The sequence below is a fragment of the Lithobates pipiens genome, unplaced genomic scaffold (assembly GCF_037356315.1).
Source record: "Lithobates pipiens isolate NorthernLeopardFrog02 unplaced genomic scaffold, aLitPip1_a1.2 Scaffold_19, whole genome shotgun sequence".
NCBI lineage: Eukaryota > Metazoa > Chordata > Amphibia > Anura > Ranidae > Lithobates > Lithobates pipiens.
Genome location: NW_027507764.1, coordinates 174,610,860 through 174,629,011, shown reverse-complemented (window position 1 = coordinate 174,629,011; position 18,152 = coordinate 174,610,860). Strand labels below are relative to the sequence as shown.

General features: G+C 45.0%; 1 protein-coding gene across 1 annotated transcript in view; it reads right to left on the bottom strand.

Moving 5' to 3' along the window:
* The window catches only part of CAPN7 (calpain 7), a 134,415-nt gene extending 132,207 nt beyond the window's left edge, over nt 1-2,208 (bottom strand). Inside the window, exon 1 of the mRNA XM_077491488.1 lies at nt 1,379-2,208. Within this exon, the coding sequence (XP_077347614.1) occupies nt 1,379-1,480 (102 nt within the window). The 5' untranslated portion in view covers nt 1,481-2,208. The remainder of the gene's footprint in view (nt 1-1,378) is intronic.
* Nucleotides 2,209-18,152: the final 15,944 nt, after the last annotated feature.

The following is an 18,152-nucleotide window of genomic DNA, read 5'->3' as shown; positions in this document are numbered from 1 at the left end:
ACCAATAAACGTCACTTCTAGGATTAAAGTGTTGCCGGTTCTTCTTACTACTGTTGCATTGGAGTGTGTTGGGACACATTGAGCCTCGGCACCTGTGAGTGGACCTGGTGTATGGATTGAGTTGTCCCTGCAGAGAGCGCTGTTCCATACACGGAGCAGGTGAGTTGGTATGCATTGTAGCACTGCGCATTGCTGCAAAGCACAAGTACGAACAAGCCCTCAGACCTTACTGGCTGTGTGCTTGTTCCAGATTGTGACCCACAAAATATTGAAGCCATAGAAAGCCAAGCAACCAGCATTTTCAGAAGGATGTCAGCAGTGGCAGCTTATGTATTTCTCCCAAGGCAGGCTCATTTTGGAAGCTGGAAATTCCTGGAATATTTCTTGGCTTATTGATCAATAGCAATCATATTTGTCTTTACTGTAACTAAGGATGAGCTCAGGCATGTTCGCAATGCCACGTGCCTGCCAGGAAGCTGACACTCCACAGCACTAATCACAGGTAGTGAGACATTTCCTGATCTGTGCAGCCGCAGATCAGGAAATGTCTCACTGCCCGTGATTAGCGCTGCGGAGTGTCAGCTTCCTGGTGGGCGCGTGGACTTGTGAAGACGCTGGAGCTCCTCCTTAACTGTAACGCAGAGGTTCTTAACCCTGTCCTCAAGTACCCCTAACAGGCCAGATTTGCAGGTTTTCCTTTATTTTGCACAGGTGCTTTAAATCAGTCATGGCTTGGTATTTTGGACAGCTATTTTATCTAAGAGAAATTCCCAAAACATGACCTGTTGGGAGTACTTGAGGACAGAGTTGAGAACCACTGCTGTAACTGGTTTACCATTAGGAGTAGGCATGAGCCCAGGTGTGTTTTGACATGAATCGGAAGCTATCACACAAAGAAGCTGCCACTGTGGACAGCCAATCATAAGCTGTGGAGGCATTCTCTGCCCCATGTATACAAGGGGTGGGTATACATGCCGATGTGTGTGGGGGGCTGCCTCCACCACTTACGATTGGCTGGTTTCCTGCTGGGATAGCTAAAGTGAATTCAGACTCATCCAAACACGCTGGAGCTCATCCCTAATAGGGGTGAGCTCTAGCGTGTTCGCATGCTCCCCGTGCAGAGCCCACCAGGAAGTCGGCGGAGACTTGCGCTAAGCCGAATTCCTGGCGGGCTCTGCATGGGGAGCATGCGAACACACCTGAGCTCATCCTTAATCCCTAACCAAGAGCACACACATGCATGATCCCGTCTTCTTTGAAAGATTACATCAGCTGGAACGCATCAGATAAGATCGGGAATATAAGATATTGGACAGAGAGGATAAAACAAGTCTCACAATATTGATGCAGTAGAATGGTGTCTCCTGAGAATTCCTACCTTGTAGTAGAACACAGCTTCCTTATATTTTCCTATCTGGTCGTTGATCACAGCAAACTTGGCAAACTTTAAAGCATCCACTTCTAGGGCAGCGGCATCCATGGTGTCAGAGGTCTGTCAGCACACTTCAAGCACAATAAATAAGAAGGCAATAAACACAGATAAAGGGGATTTACCACAAAGTTTAAACAATGTGTCAGCTGTCAGCCCACATTGAGCCCCCTGCACCCAGGGAAGTAATGCACACTTTGGTTGTGGAGTCCGGCGATCCCTGATTTGTTCTCAGAAGGTTGCGGATCCCTGATGAGGGAAGACGATGCAAATGAGGGCAACAATTCAGTGCTGTCACTCTGATTTCTGTCTACTGATCAGCTGGAATCCTGAGGGCTGTCGTTCTGTGTGAAGATGATGACAAGTGTTTTGTAGCTATAAATACAAAGTAAACCTCTATCAGGCATTGTGTGTCATAGCCCTGTCTTCACGCCCTGGCGATTTGTGACGTGTCATGATGTCATGTTCAGGTCTTGTTGGGGTGATCAGTAATCTTGATGAATTGTCTTCTGCTGTCCTGACAACCTCCTCCTAATAATCCTATTAGAATGTCCAGGCACAGATAATCCCAGTGTATGGGGACAAGTCCAGGGCACTCTATGTACCTGGATGACCAATGATCATTGTATGGCTCCAGTATAACCCAGACACCGTGGATCCCAGGACAGTCCCAGCAGTCAGCTGTCCCCCACCCTCAGGTGTCCCCACCTTGCCTGGCTGCAAACACCAGGCGATGTTGATGTGTCCACTGTCACTTCCTCCTGTGTAGTGGAGGGAGGGCTTCTGGCACACAGCCCAATCAGCGGGCTGTCTCCGCCCTCTTGTCACTGTAACTCTTTCCTCACCGTTCGCCCCTGGTCACATGGTATGCTGAACTTCCTGTTTTCAGCTTCCTTTCAACAAAGTGGGGGGGAGAGTTTTCAGAGCACACAGGAAGTTGGTGTGTTGTACGAATCTGCTGTTTGTGGTATTGGAATGGAGCGCTCAGCCCGCCTATACACAGGGGAAAAGATGTGGGATGGGGAGAGGGGACACTGTCCTGCCTGGGACTGAGAAAGGCTGCATGGCCATGGGGGAACTACAAGCAGCAGCCAGGGTGTGCTGGGACTATTAGTTCCCCATGGAGGACAGGTTGTCACCAGGTCCTCTCCCAGGTTCAGGGCTCACACCGGCTTCTTCTACACACAGGAGGAAGAATCATGCAGACTGATAGGAATCACAGAGTTTCCATTGTATGATCTCTGACCCCAACCTCTCCTCCATTGTAATGTATGGAGGAGTCAGGTGTCCATATTGGGGAGGTTTGCTAGTGACCCCCCCCCCATTCTCTGACAGGGAAAACTCCAAGGACAGAAGCGAGGGGAAATCTCAGCCCCAGACAGCATTACCTCCCCCTACAACTACTAACCCTTCCTCCACTGTACACAGAACATAAAGAGACCCTGTCACCACCTGATCACATGGCAGAGAAAAGCTCGGACACTTCCAGGATTTTATATTTAGTTTTGCCTTTCCATAAATCCATTTCTCTTCTCTTGTGATGTGACTTTGAACTTGCTGGGAGATGTCACTCTTCTTGGTGTGAATGGATCTCTCTACAGATCTTCTCTGCTTGCGGCTTAGAGCGATCGTCCGGTTGGAGGGGAGGCCGCCAGCTTGTTCACTCTCTGTAGAATCTCATACTAGGGACAATTAACCAACAAGCCTGTCTGTGGAGTGTGTGGGGGGGAACCGGGATGTGAACTACGGACCCCAGTGTTGCAAAGCAGATGTGCTAACCTCTGAGCCTCTGTGCTGCACATACTACTCAAGGAAGAGTCAGTTCCCTAACACGGCCGCTTTACACGTCATATCCCTTGCCTCTCCTGGGGTCTAATGTTGTTATCTGTGCTGGCCCAGCTCCTCAACCCCTACTTTAGGCTCCTGACAATCTTTTATATATCGGGGGTAAAGGGGAACGCTACAGAGCAATGCCATTGGTACTCGGCCACCATGTCCCGACCTCCCTCCAGGCAGTGGCATCCTGTCCACCTGAGGACCTGCCATTCTTTTTTCTATTACAAGGGATGTTATGTTCCTTGTAATAAGAATAAAAGTGTTGTGGCCTGCTTATCTGTAGTCAGTTTTTAATGGGAAAGCAGAGGGACTGGCAGGAATACCAGGGATTTCACACAAAGGAAGCAATACAAAGAGAACAGGATCCTTTCTCATACAAGTATATTGTACAGCAGGCACATATCGGGAATATTACGTTTTGGGGTAACAAATGCTTTGAGTAAGTAAAGGTTGGCATGAGGCTCAGCTTTGTGGCCTACCTAAAAATCGATCAAGTTTTTATATAGGCAGGTGCTTCACTATGCATAGTGTTTGGAAGATGTACAGATGGTCAGATTGATATCACATCAAGCTGAGGGGATCAAATGGTCTGCAGCTGGCGGAATATGTTCACTTACCATGGAGCATTTAAGATATGCAGGTGATACGTTGGTTACTGCTCAGAGACTTTCTATTACAAGGGATGTTTACATTCCTTGTAATAAGAATAAAAGTGTTGTGGCCTGCTTATCTGTGGTCAGTTTTTAATGGGAAAGCAGAGGGACTGGCAGGAATACCAGGGATTTCATACAAAGGAAGCAATACAGAGAGAACAGGATCTTTTCTCATACAAGTATGTTGTACCCTCAAGTTGATTGGATCAAATGGTCTGCAGCTGGCAGAATATGTTCACTTACCATGAAGCATTTGAGATATGCAGGTGATACGTTGATTACTGCTCAGAGACTGGGGGCGTGCTGCGGGACATGGTCAGAGCCTGGGGGCGTGCTGCGGGACATGGTCAGAGCCTGGGGGCGTGCTGCGGGACATGGTCAGAGACTGGGGGCGTGCTGCGGGACATGGTCAGAGACTGGGGGCGTGCTGCGGGACATGGTCAGAGACTGGGGGCGTGCTGCGGGACATGGTCAGAGACTGGGGGCGTGCTGCGGGACATGGTCAGAGACTGGGGGCGTGTTGCGGGACATGGTCAGAGACAGGACCCTAGTACTGCTGGGGACCTAGGGGGTGCATAACCAGTGCCAGTGGGCTGTAGACTGTGCTCCAGAGAGCTAGACAATTACTTTTTTTTTTTTTTTTTTTTTCTTTCTTAGCAGATTCAGAACTTGTGCCAATATTAAGGGTTCCTTAACCAATTCAATACCGGGCACTCGCCCCCCTCAGCTTTCAGCGATGTCGCACTTTGGATGACAATTGTGCAGTCATGCAACACTGTACTCAAACTAAATTTTTTATCATTTTCTTCCCACAAATAGAGCTTTCTTTTGGTGGTATTTAATTACCTCTGGGGTTTTTATTTTTTGCTTAACAAACTAAAAAATACTGCAATTTTTGGGGAAAAATGCGCTTTTCTTTGTTTTTTATAAAATTGTGTTCTCTCCTTCACTGACACACTGATGAGGCTGCACTGACGAGGCACTAATAAGTAGAATTGATGGGAACTGTTTGTTTGCACTGATAGGCGGCACCGATTGGCATCTGATATGGGCACTGACTGGCACTTTGGTGGGCACTGACTAGCGGCTGTGGTGGCACCTCTCATAGGGACTGAGCTGATAATTAATGCGCTGATGATAAGCTCAGACCCCCCTCTGGCTCTCCTGTCAGCATGAACCGAGGAAAGCCGTTTACAGGCACTTTCCTGGTTACACGCTGGGTGAGAGGCTCTTTACTCTGATTGGAGTTGCACTGTGTTGGAGTGACATACCACCCCACCAATCGCCGCACTGCGCCATCCCCCCCGTGGCTTATCCTGCCTGATGTCCAGTCAGGATAACGCAACCACCTCCCGGCCGTCATTCTGCTATAGGCAAGTTGGGAAGTCATTAAAGTCTGTTATTTTTAAACAAAAAAAAAGAAACATGTCATACTCACCTGCTCTATGCAGTGGTTTTAAACAGAGCAGCCCAGATCCTCCTCTTCTCGGGGTTCCCTCACCATGGCTTCTGGCCCCTCCCTCCTGTCAAGTGCCCCCACAGCAAGCAGCTTGCTATAGGGGACAGCCGAGCTGCTGCTCTGTGCATCCATTCAGACACAGAGCTGCGGAATGCCCTCTCTACTCATTGGCTTACTGACTTTGATAGCAATAGGAGCCAATGGCACCCACTTTTGTCTCCGCCAACAAGGAGTGAGTGTCCCAGACAGCTAAGGCTCTTGTGCAACATCGCTGGATTGAGATAGGGCTCAGATAAGTATTGGGGGGGTTGCTGCACACAGAAGTGTGTTTTTTTTAATCTTAATGCATAGAATGCATTCAAATAAAAAAACCTACCTATAGAACAGGGATATGCATTTAGTGGACCTACAGCTGTTACAGAACTACAAGTCCCATCATGCCTCTGCCTCTGGGTGTCATGCTTGTGGCTGTCAGAGCCTCGCTATGCCTCATGGGACTTGTAGTTCTGCAACAGCTGGAGGTTCGCTAATTGCATATCCCTGCTATAGAACTACTTTGCACCTGGAATTCAGCTTTACACAGTGGGTTTGATTTACTAAAGCTGGAGAGTGCAAACTTTGGTGCAGCTGTGCATGGAAACCAATCGGCTTCCATGAATTTTTGTCAAAGCTTGGTTTAAACAAGCTGGTTGGCTACCATGCACAGCTCCACCAGATTTTGCACTCTCTGATTTTAGTAAATCAACCTCAGTGTGCGTTCCGATCTGTGCATCCACTCTTGCCTGCATGTTATTTTTGACATGTGGTGGTGTCCGTGCAGATGCTGTGTCCTCATCCACCTCTATAGGCTGCCTGCAGATGGCCCAGAGCAAATGCAGGTGCAATAGCAGATGGCCCAGAGCCTGCATGCATGAAATTTGTTTAGTGTAAGAAAAATTATAGCCACTGATGGGAACTGTTTGTTGGCACTGATATGGCCAATTGCGCTCCTTTTTTGTAAGATGTTATGGCTGGGTTCACACTAGTGCAAATTGGATGTGGGTTTCTCCGCATCCAATTTGCATGTCAGGAGATTGTGATCGACTCTCTATGGAGCTGGTTCACACATCTCCGTAGCGAATTGCACAGACGTCCTTTGCGTCTTCTGGTCCTTTTCAGGTCTGAATTTAGCCAAAAATTCACACTGAAGTCAGGCCTGAAACAGTGAACAGGGACCCACCAGACCCTGCTGTGAACTGCTCAGTGAGGCAGTGTGAACCCAGCCTAAAATGGCACTAAATTCTGGTTTAAAAAAAAAAATATATATTCAAGTATATATTCTTATCCCAAAAAGTACCTTTTTACTGCTCCGACTCCAAATCTAAATTTTTTTTTAAATACATTTTTTTAATTATTATCTGATTTATTGTTGCAGGGTAGCTACATTAGTTCTTCATGTCCCACTGTAAGCAAGAGCATAGAGTGCGGTTTCTCACTCCTGAGATTAACGTGTATAGACCATTCCAAATGAACAAATTAAATACTTTTAAAAATAAGGATGTTGTTTAAAAATTGTATTTATTTTTTTAAATCCGGCCTCCTCCTTCCCCTTATAGCCGGCCAATCCGCTCCTTTTTTGCAAGATGTTAAAGTGACTCTAAACTCAGGTTTAAAAAAATACATTCTTTTTTTTAATTTTCTTTTGTTGTATGTATTCTTGACCCCCAGAAAGTACTTTTTTTTTTTTTTCTGCTCTGATTCCCCCCCAAATCCCATTTTTAAAAAAAGTTATCATCAGATTTGTTGTTAGAGGGTAGGTGCGTTTGTTCTCCATGTCCCACTGTAATCAAGAACATAAAGTTCTTCTTATGGGCTGTGGACTTGTTGGCCGTGGGTTGTGGACTGTGGGCTTTGCAAATGATCGCGACAGACATGCACTAAATTATTAAATGCACAGACGTGCATTTAGTATTTAGAAGTTCATAAAATATTTAATGCACAGAAGTGAATGGGAAAAGGAGAGGTGTGGGAGCTCATCGAAGATGTTACAAGGACGCAGTAAAACAAACTAAGAAATGATTTCATGAAAAATAGTTTACAGATATATTAACTAGTGGATTTTTAAAAAAATGAAGGATTTTATTTAGACCTTTAAAAAAATTAAAAAAAAACCCAGGCCTCCTCCCCTTACAGCCGGCCAATTGCTCTCCTTTTTTGTAAGATGATAAAGAAGTGACACTAAACTCTGGTATAAGAAACCTATATTCTATTCTAGGTGAGAAGAAGAACAGGCACATACTTGGCCTGCACAGGGGCTGAGCGATGATCCGCTATTACAGAAATAATACCTGCAAGGGCTACAGACATCGTATCTGATACCAGATAACACTGAATGGTGGACAACTGTATACAGAGGTGACAGAAAGACATATCCCTAAGGCCTTAATATGATCACCTTGGGAGTGCTCCCTCTAGCAGGGAGCCAGCCCCAAGGGACTATGACCCTACGAAAGACAGAGACCAGAAAAGGAGAGGAAGCAGAGGGGGAAAGGGAAGGAGAAGGGGACATTTGAGGCCAGAACAGGTCAGTTAGAGTGCGGGACACTGGTAAGAGATCCATGGTTCCCATACCTTTAAAGCGGTGTTCCCCCCAGTAAAAAAATTACACATACTGCAGCTGCTGGATTTTAACAATAGGACACATACTTGTCCTGGAGTCCAGCAATGTCGGCACTGCAGCTGATGTCTCCATCAGCCGTCGGGTGCTGCCACCGCCACTGCGCCTTACGGCTTCATGCCGGGAACCCTACAGCTCACGCATGAGGCCTCTCTCCTACTGGCCCGGCAACAGGGAGAGGAGGAGGGAGCCCCGCAGTGATGTCACTGGCTGCGGCCCAGACTCCCAAAAGTGGGAACAGGATACCTGTGTAGCTCACCCCCTGACATGCCACATTTGGCATGTCATATTTTTTTTTTAAGAGGAGCAGGTACCCTGTTTTTACGGGCACCCAGCTTCCACTTTCTCCCTGGCGTTGTGGCACCAGAAGGAAGATCACCTCTCACCCCTCCCTGCAATCTTCTGGGACATATAGACAAATAGAAATTTTAGGTTGTTTTTTTTAAGCCAGCAATCAGTTTGGGGCGGGTGAGAGGGATGGGCTGTAAATTTGGGAAAAGCCATACTTACCTTCTCTCACTTACCTCATTCAGCCATGGGTCTTTTGGCTCCTTGACCCTTTGGCTTGCACTGCGCTGGTCTTTTGCGCTCTTTCAAGACCTCCAGGAGACCTTCAGCTCTTTTGTATTTAGCCCCTTTGCTGTCTCTGGAAGAGCGTCTCTGGGTGCTGGTGGAAGGCTCCTGGGCAGTGGAGATGTCCATAGGCTGTCCAATGGCCTTGCTATTCTTGGCCTCTCCTCCCTGGAGGCGGGGCACAGCCAACATGACGTCCTCAGGCACCAGCTCTGTATTTATAGCTCTTTTGCCCGTAGTATTAATGACTCTTTTGCTCTGTTGGGAGGAGAGCCTCAGGTTGCTGGTGGAAGGTTCCTGAGATATGGCTGTGATGGTGATATCCCTCCTCTTCACCTTGGTGGCTGATCCATCTCCAGTCTTCTTCTTCCCAGATGTCTTTGGGAACCTCACTGGATAATGATAGATGGACACCATGGAGAAGGTTGTAGCCATGTCCAGAAGCTGTTCAAGTGCCTCAGTCTTCTCGGCCTTTCTTCCCTGGAGAGGCTTCACAGCCGCCATGATGTCTTTTTCTCTCTCCTTTCCAGTGGAGTCCAAAGAGGCATGCTGCAGAAGTAAAAAAGGGTCCACTGATCTCCAGTTGAAGTCCTGATACCATAAAGGTGAAATATTGCTGAAATATGTTAGATATCCAGGCGCTCCCAGTGTCCTCTCAGCTAACCACCAACTGTCACTTTGGTGTGATGCCTGGTGTGAGGATGTTTACTCCTTTCTGCTTACCTGAGGTGGCTAATCGCACGCTTAGAAATTCACCCTTTTTAGTCCATTTATATTAAGGCTGGGTTCACACTGCTGCGGGGGGAGATCCGGATGTGATTCGCACCGCAAATCACATCCGATCTCCGTAGCGATGCGAGTTCAGCCATACAGATAGTATGGCTGAATTCGCAGCGCTCCCGCAGCAAACTCGCACGGGACCCTTTTTTTGGTCCGCAACAGAATCGGATCGCATGGGGGTTCACACCATGCGATCCGATTCCTGTGCGAGTCGGCAGATCGCACTGCGATATGCGGACGGATCTGGGGGTGTCATTAACATATCATTGACACTCCCAGCCGTCCGCATAGGGCAGTGTGAACTGCCGGCGGGAGTAATGCGATGCGGGAAAACGCCGCGAATTCGCAGCGTTCCCGCATCGCAGCGGTGTGAACCCGGCCTAAAGATCAGACTTTATTTTACAATAATTCCTCCCCCAAATATTCTATGGACATACACACGTAATATTATCATCAATTTATAAAAATCTGAACTTGGCCAGTTTAACCCTTTCTCTGCCAGAGACTGTTTTACACTCCTGTTTTCAAATTCATTTCAAGGTCAAGGTAGTGACTGAAAATAACAGAAAATTCCCAGACATTATATTTTTTCTTAAAGCAGAGACCCTGGGAAGTAAAATAATGGTATTTCCAATTTACGTCCCATGATATTTTCACAGTGGTTTTCAAATGCAAATCTTTTTACAAAAAATTACACTAAAGTTAATTTTAAGGCATTAAAACGCCATCTATTACCCAAGGTTTTGCTTAAATGTTAAAATAAAAATGTCTGAGCACTGCTGCTACTTTAAATACATTAATCAAACAAAATTGTGTGTGTATATATGTATAATATATCTATATCACAGTATCACACAAAAGTGAGTACACCCCTCACATTTTTGAAATATTTTAATATATCTTTTCATGTGACAACACTGAAGAAAAGTGTAAATTTGCTGTCCTCTCAAAATAACTCAACACACAATGTCTAAACCACTGGCAACAAAAGTGAATATGCCCCTAAGTGAAAATGTCCAAATTGGGCCCAAAGTGTCAATATTTTGTGTGGCCACCATTATTTTCCAGCACTGCCTTAACCCTGTTGGGCATGGAGTTCACCAGAGCTTCACATGTTGCCACTGTTGAGTCCTCAAAAAGGGATCTCCCCCATGTGGGGTTTTCTAGGCAGCAAATAAATAAAAAACAAAAAAAATAAAGAATGAACTTCAATTTTATTAAAGCAAAATATCAAAAGATTTTAATTTATTAGTATTGAGGAATGGTTGTTAAAATAAGAGCTGATGTACAGGAGGTATAAACATTACAGCAACAGCGCAAGTGGAACCATTTACAATGTGTAATGGTATACAGTAGTCAAATGCTAAAATGATGGTAAAACTGATGCGTTTCGATCCTGCCGGGTCTTCTTCAGAGGATTTGTGCGCTGTGAAAGTGATAGCATATATTGAAATTCATACTTGAGGACCACAAAATCAAATACGATAAAATCCAATCACAATAAACATGTCTTTGTAATTACCACTTGCGATGTCTCCTGGACCTAAATCATCTGGATAAAACCCCTCATCGGATCCCACCAAAGATTCCTGACCAGCAGGCGCACCAGTCAGGGGAGCAGCAAACCGTCCCAGCATGGCTTACGAGGAGTCACAGTTTTGTGTTCCCAAAACCCCGGATGGGGTGTTGAGGACAAAAGGTGCACCCGTGGTTAAGCATTAAATGTCAATGACAGCATTCCCCGAATCGGCACAAATATTATCAATGCGATAGACATAATTATCTAAAGCCTAATGAAAAGGAAAAAATATTATATAAGAAAAAGTAAGAACTACATCTCTGAGAGAAAGGGAGGAAGAAAAAAAGGGGGGGGGGGGGAGAGCGGGGGAAGAAAATTATGAAAATTTAGTTTGAGTGCAGTGTTGCATGACAGGTCACATCCCGGTTCCCCCCACACTCCACAGACAGGCTTGTTGGTTAATTGTGCCCGGTATGAGATTCTACAGTGAGTGTACAAGATGGCGGCCTTCCCTCCAATCTGTAGAGAGATTCACAACAAGAAGAGTCACATCTCCCAGCAAGTTCAACGTCATATCACAAGAGAAGAGAAATGGATTTATGGAAAGGAAAAACTAAAAATAAAGCCTGTAAAATCCTGGAAGTGTCCAAGCTTTTCTCTGCCATGTGATCAGGTGGTGACAGGGTCTCTTTATGTTCTGTGTACAGTGGGGGAAGGGTTAGAAGTTGTAGAGGGAGGTAATGTTGTCTGGGGCCCCATTGAGATTTCCCCTCACTTCTGTCCTTGGAGTTTTCCCTAATGTCAGAGCATGAGCGGGGGTCACTAGCAGAGGAAGTGAGTGCAAACCTCCCCAATGGGGACACCTGACCTGACTCCTCCATACATTACAATGGAGGAGAGGTCGGGGTCAGAGATCATACAATGGGAACTCTGTGATTCCTATCAGTCTGCAGGATTCTTCCTCCTGTCAGAACATTTGGGGTTAAAAGAATATATATATATATATATAAAGTTACATATTGTATAATTTTTCATATATTGGACATGAGAGGAGCCATTTTGGCTCTGGAGTTGAATCAGGAGTTCATGGTCCATGAATAGGCATTGTTACAAAAGTTATTTTATGTCTTACAAAGAGTCTGTAAGTCTGGTTGTGCCATCTCCCAGGTTATTCACAATTTCTATCGTATTGTATTGTAAATTTTATGTTTTATTTTATAATATTTTTATAGTATATATGTATTAGTTATTCATTTATAAACTTGTATACATTTATTATTATTAATAGGTTGCAAATATAAGGTCCTATAAATAATTTGTTCATGAAACTGTTATGTTTATCATTAGAATAATGACTTTAGGTTCTAAGATTGTACTGGCATGAATTAGACGCTGTACTTGTGAGGTTGTAATTCAAAGTATAACTTCACTTTAATGGCTTTTACCAACACAACTAATTGTGTGGGTACATTTTCTCATACCTGAGAATATTGACACTTGATTGTCAACCATTAGACAACTAATGGTGTTTTTGCTAAGCCAAGGTTAGAAGGTTATGTCAACCACATTATAAGTAATTTTTGATACAACACTGCCCCCTAGACTGGAAAATAGTAAGAAACAAAAATGGCTGACCATATATGGTTGCCATAGAAACATATAAACATCATCGTCATTTGACACAATCAAGTTACAAAGTAATGACATACACACCCACTTTTAGGGTGAGATAAAGGTAGCTACAGATCACAGATCTGGAGGCGGATGGAAGAGAGATCGGAAGATGGCTGGATGGTTCCATCTCTATAGAGCCTGAAGGAAAATCTCCAGGGAGCTTGCTATAGTTCCCTGAAAGATGAAGAAATGTAGGGAGATTAGAAGTCCCTTTGGGACTCATCCTCATCACCTCACTGAAACTTCTCAAGTTGACATACTTCTTAAAATCCTGGTAAAGTATAGATCTTTCCATATTATACCTTTTGGGTAATTGAATTGTTTTTACTTTATATATTACTAAGACCATTTAAATATATGGCAAAGCAAATTGGAGTTGTATTATTTTTAACTGCAGTAAGAAATAATTAGATTCCAAATATTTAAAGACATACACAGTTGTATTTGTCTTTAAAAAGCTGAAAGCCAACATTTGTAAAATGGTTTTATCGAGATCTATGTAAAATAAATTCACTCTAAATTTAACAGAAGCTTTGATCAAATTATCAAGCTTATTATCAAATTATCAAGCTGTGTACAATATAACATTTTGTTTGTGCACATTTAAGAGTGTAAGTTTTAAGGTCTGTTGGTTTTGAGAAGTGATAACACCGTGTTTAAGAAAGCAGATTGTTTACATAAGTCCGTGAGACCATGGAAGCTATTCACAAATTACCAAGTCTCAAAATGTACAAGTATCATTCTAATATTGAAATGTGGTATTTTGTCATAAGAACTTGAATAATAGAAATGTGAATAATATTATCTTTATCATCTATCTCTGATATGTAGAAGTACTGTATATCCTTTTATTTGTTTTATCACAAAAATATACCTGATATTATTTTGCACTGTATTTTAGTTAATAAATATATATTTTTAAGCAACATCATTTGTATTACTTGTCTTCAAAATAGTACGGATAAACAAACTTAAATTTCTTGTTTGTATTATAGGGGTGCACCGAATGGGTTTTTTGGTGCCGAAACCAATACCGAAAATGAAAAATACACTAGGCCGATACCGAAACAACATATTTAAAAAAATGTTTTTATACAGGAGATGGTCAGAGACTGGGGACATGGTACAGGAGACGGTCAGAGACTGGGGACATGGTACAGGAGACGGTCAGAGACTGGGGACATGATACAAGAGATCAATGCAGCCAGCCAGAGCGTCCCCCTTTGCAGCCAGAGCGACCCCTATTGCAGCCAGTGTGTCCCCTATTGTAGCCAGCCTGTGGGAAGAGAGAGGAGCTATTGAAATTAACACTGTGATGTTTGCGGCGCTGTAATGAAACAGGCAGCAGAGGTGGCTCTCCACTATCCGCTATAGGACACCCCCATGATTGGTGGAGCCTCGCCCCATTTTCGGCTCCATTATCGGCTGTTTTTCTCTTTCGGCAAATTGCCGAAAAGGGCATTTTCGGCCGATATGTTTCGGCGTACGAAATTTCGGTGCATCCTTAATTATTAGAAAATTGTAAATCTCCCAAATCAAAGATTTGGATATTTTCATAATTACAATACTATATTAATATTTCAGTATAAACATTCTGACACTCCTGGGTGTAGAAGAAGCCGGTGTGAGCCCTGAACCTGGGAGAGGACCCGGGGACAACCTGTTATCCATGGGGAACGAATAGTCCTAGCACGCCCTGCCAGCCTGGCTGCTGCTTGTAGTTCCCCCATGGCCATGCAGCCTTCCTCAGTCCCAGGCAGGACAGTGTCCCCTCTTCCCATCCTCCACCGGCTCCCCTCACATCCATACCACACAGACCGCATCTTTTCTCCTGTGTATAGGCAGGCTGACCACTCCATTCCAATACTGGAAACAGCAGATTCGTACAACACACCAACTTCCTGTGTGCTCTGAAAACTCTTCCCCACTCCTTGTTGAAAGGAAGCTGAAGACTGGAAGTTCAGCATACCATGTGACCAGGGGAGAATGGTGTTGTAAAATTTTCTAATTGGGAATTTTCCTGTCAGTTCCATAGACACTTCTAACATGTCTTTCTGTGAGCCAAACACCTCAAGAAATCTCCTCTCTAATTCCATAGGAGGGTACACAGGATGTGCAAACAACGAGCACAATCAGAAATAAATCACACAGACGTCGTAAATTTAGTGTATAGTGTAAATTTAGTGTATAAAATTTAGTGTATAAAACAACCAAAAAGGCTGCAGTGCCTTATTGACCGCTTTTTGTATACACGTGAAAATATATATATATTTTTTTGCCGGGAAATTACTTAGACCCCCCCCCAAATATATATATACTTTTAACCACTTCAATACAGGGCAATTTCGCACCTTCCTGCCCAAGCCAATTTTCAGCTTTCAGCACTGTCACTTTTTAAATGACAATTGCACGGTCATGCTACACTGTACCCAAACAGAATTCTTATCATTTTGTTCTCACAAATAGTGCATTCTTTTGGTGGTATTTGATCACCTCCGCGGTTTTTATTTTTTGCTAAACTAATAAAAAAAAAAGTTTGTTTTTGTTATAAAATTTTGTAAATAAGTACGTTTTCTCATTCGCTGATGGGCACTGATAAGGTGGCACCGATGTGGCACTGATAGGCATTCATAGGTGGCACTGATGGGCACGGAAAGGCTGCACTGATGGGTACTTATGGGTGGCACTGATGGCTGGCACTGATAGATTTCACCGATAGGCATCACTGGCAGGCATTTTTCATTGGCACTGATTGGCAGCTGCCTGGGTATTGATTGGCATTTCCCTGGTGGTCTAGAGTGGCATACCTGGTGGTCCAGTGTGTTGTCCATCCCTGGTGGTCCTGGGCATGCATCCGAGCGGGGGCTGTGCTGACAATCAGCACAGACCTCCCCTGTCAGGAGAGCAGCCGATCGGCTCTCCTCTACTCGCGTCTGTCAGGCGCGAGTGAGGAAAAGCCAATCAACGTCTCTTATTGTTTACATCGTGATCAGCCGGGATTGGACCAATTTTTTTCAGTAAAACATAAGATGATGTCAGGCCAAGTAAATAGATACCAAACATGCCACGCTTTAAAATCATGCACAGCGGCAACAAATGATGTCAATTTCACTATCCATAGGCAATGATTTAAAAGCCTTTACAGGTTACCACTTTATATCTACAGAGAAGGTCTAGTGCTACAATTACTGCCCATGATGTGACATTTGCGGAAATACCTCACATGAGTGGGACGATCGCTATTTCTGTGCATGCGGGACTGACGCACGCATTCGGTTTTGCATGCTAGCATGGAGGGGGATGGAGACACTTTACATAACTAATACATTTTTTGATTTTTACACATTTATTTTTTTTGGATCACTTTTATTGCTGTTATAAGGAATGTAAACATGCCTTGTGACAGGTACTCTTTATGGAGGTATCGGGAGTCTATAAGAACCCAAATCCCTCCTTTGCATTTGATAGCATTCAAAATGGCAAGATTGGTCTGGGTTCTGGCTAGTTAGCCCCTCCGATTGTTATTACAAGAGAGCCAACCGTCGGCTCTAAAAATTGGTACGGGGTGATGCTGGCGTCCCAACCTGCAAAAACTCATTTCAGGGAGGTGAGCATGGCTTAAACCATCCTTCATATTGGGTGTGGCTTAAATGAGGTGTGGTTTTATAGAGTCTGAGATGACTTACATAGTGCAGAATGTAGTAATGTTAAATAGGGAATAGGCTTCTCCTGTCTGCGTGGAACTAGCAGACCAATTAGTGCAAGGCCTTAAGTGCGTTTGTGACGTGGCCCTGGATACTCTCCCTCTTATCCAGGGCTTCAGTGTCAGCAGTGGTGCTGAGGTGCCTGATTTGGCTAAAATGTTGGTCGGCTGACCAGGCATCTAAAAAAGCTCTGACGGATTTACCCTTCCTTGGAGAGCAGCTCTTTGGAGCCTCATTGGATGACATTATTAATAATGCCACAGGTGGTAAGAGTACACTACTCCCACAGGCCAGGAAGGCTAAGGAGCCACGCCGTAGGCAAGGGCCCTTATTTTCCACTCATAAACGGCTTTTTCGTCTCCCCGGAGCTTCGGCTAAACATCCCCAGCCCAACAGGACCACCTCTGAAGGACAAAAATGTTCCTGGAACCGCAAGCCTGTGAGTAGAAGTGCTACCGCATGAAGGTTTGCCCCCACCCGCAACTTGAGTGGGGGTCGCCTTTGGGAGTTTGCAGCCTGGTGGGCTTCCCGGCTGTCCGACCAATGGGTCTGCGATCTGATTTCCTCCGGCTACAAGATAGAGTTCTTCTCTTGGCCGCAAAACAGATTCTTCGCCTCCAGCATGCCCGTACTCCCGACGCGCCGGGAGGCCCTAATGGGGGCGCTAAGGCACCTGCTGAGTCGTGGGGTGATAGTACCTGTTCCGGAGCTGTAATGTTTCCAGGGGTTCTACTCCAATCTGTAGTCCCCAAAAAGGAAGGGGTATGTCCAATCTTGGATCTAAAAGCCCTCAATTACTTTGTAAAAGTACAGAGGTTCAGAATGGAATCAGTTTGCTCAGAAGTCGCTGCACTCCATCAAGGGGACTCCCTGGCGTCTTTGGACATCCAGGATGCATACCTGCACATACCCATATGCCTTCGGCAACAGAAATTTCTGCAATTTGCAGTTGAGAAAGCCCGCTACCAGTTTGTGGCTCTCCCCTTTTGTTTGGCATCAGCCCCCTGAGTCTTTACCAAGATATTGGCTGTTTTGGCATTGCTGTGTCAATGCGGGATTGCAATCGTAAGTTACTTAAACGATCTCCTGAGAGCATCTTCCGCCTCAGAATCAGAGGAGGATGTGGCGATCACCATGCAGACCCTGCAGGAATTTGGGTGGCTGTTGAACCTAAAAAAGTCGGTGATCGTACCGATTCAGCATCTGGAGTACCTAGGCTTACTGCTGGACTGCATGGAAGTGAGAGTGTTTCTCCCTTCAGACAAGCTGCAGACTCTCAGAGCCGCAGTAAAACTGCTGGTGAACCACGGGTGGACGTCGCTACGCTTCTACATGCGAGTCCTAGGACTCATGGTGGCCTCCTTCGAGGCAGTACCGTATGCCCAGTTTCACACCAGAGTCTTGCAGAAGGAGATCTTGACAAAATGGGAAAAATCTCCGTTATCCCTGGATTGGCATATTCCGGTGAGCCAGTTAGTCATGGTTTCCCTGCTCTGGTGGCTTAGGTCCCCAGCACTTCGGTCCAGTGAAGTTGTTCCTACCTCTACATTGGACGGTGATCACAACGGACGCTAGCCTAACTGACTGGGGTGGAGTAATAATAGTTGAGTTGACCCAGGGCCTCTGGTCGGAGAAGGAATCCAAGTTGCCGATAAATGTGCTTGAACTGCGAGCGATCAGACTATGCCTCTACACATGGTCGATAAGACTTTGAGGGCATCCGATCAGGGTCCAGTCAGACAACGCCATGGCAGTGGCATATGTCAATCACCAAGGAGGAACAAGAAGCTCGGCCGCCGCACGGGAGGTCAATCATATCCTTTAGTGGGCAGAGCGACATGTACCGGCCCTATCAGCCATTTACATCCC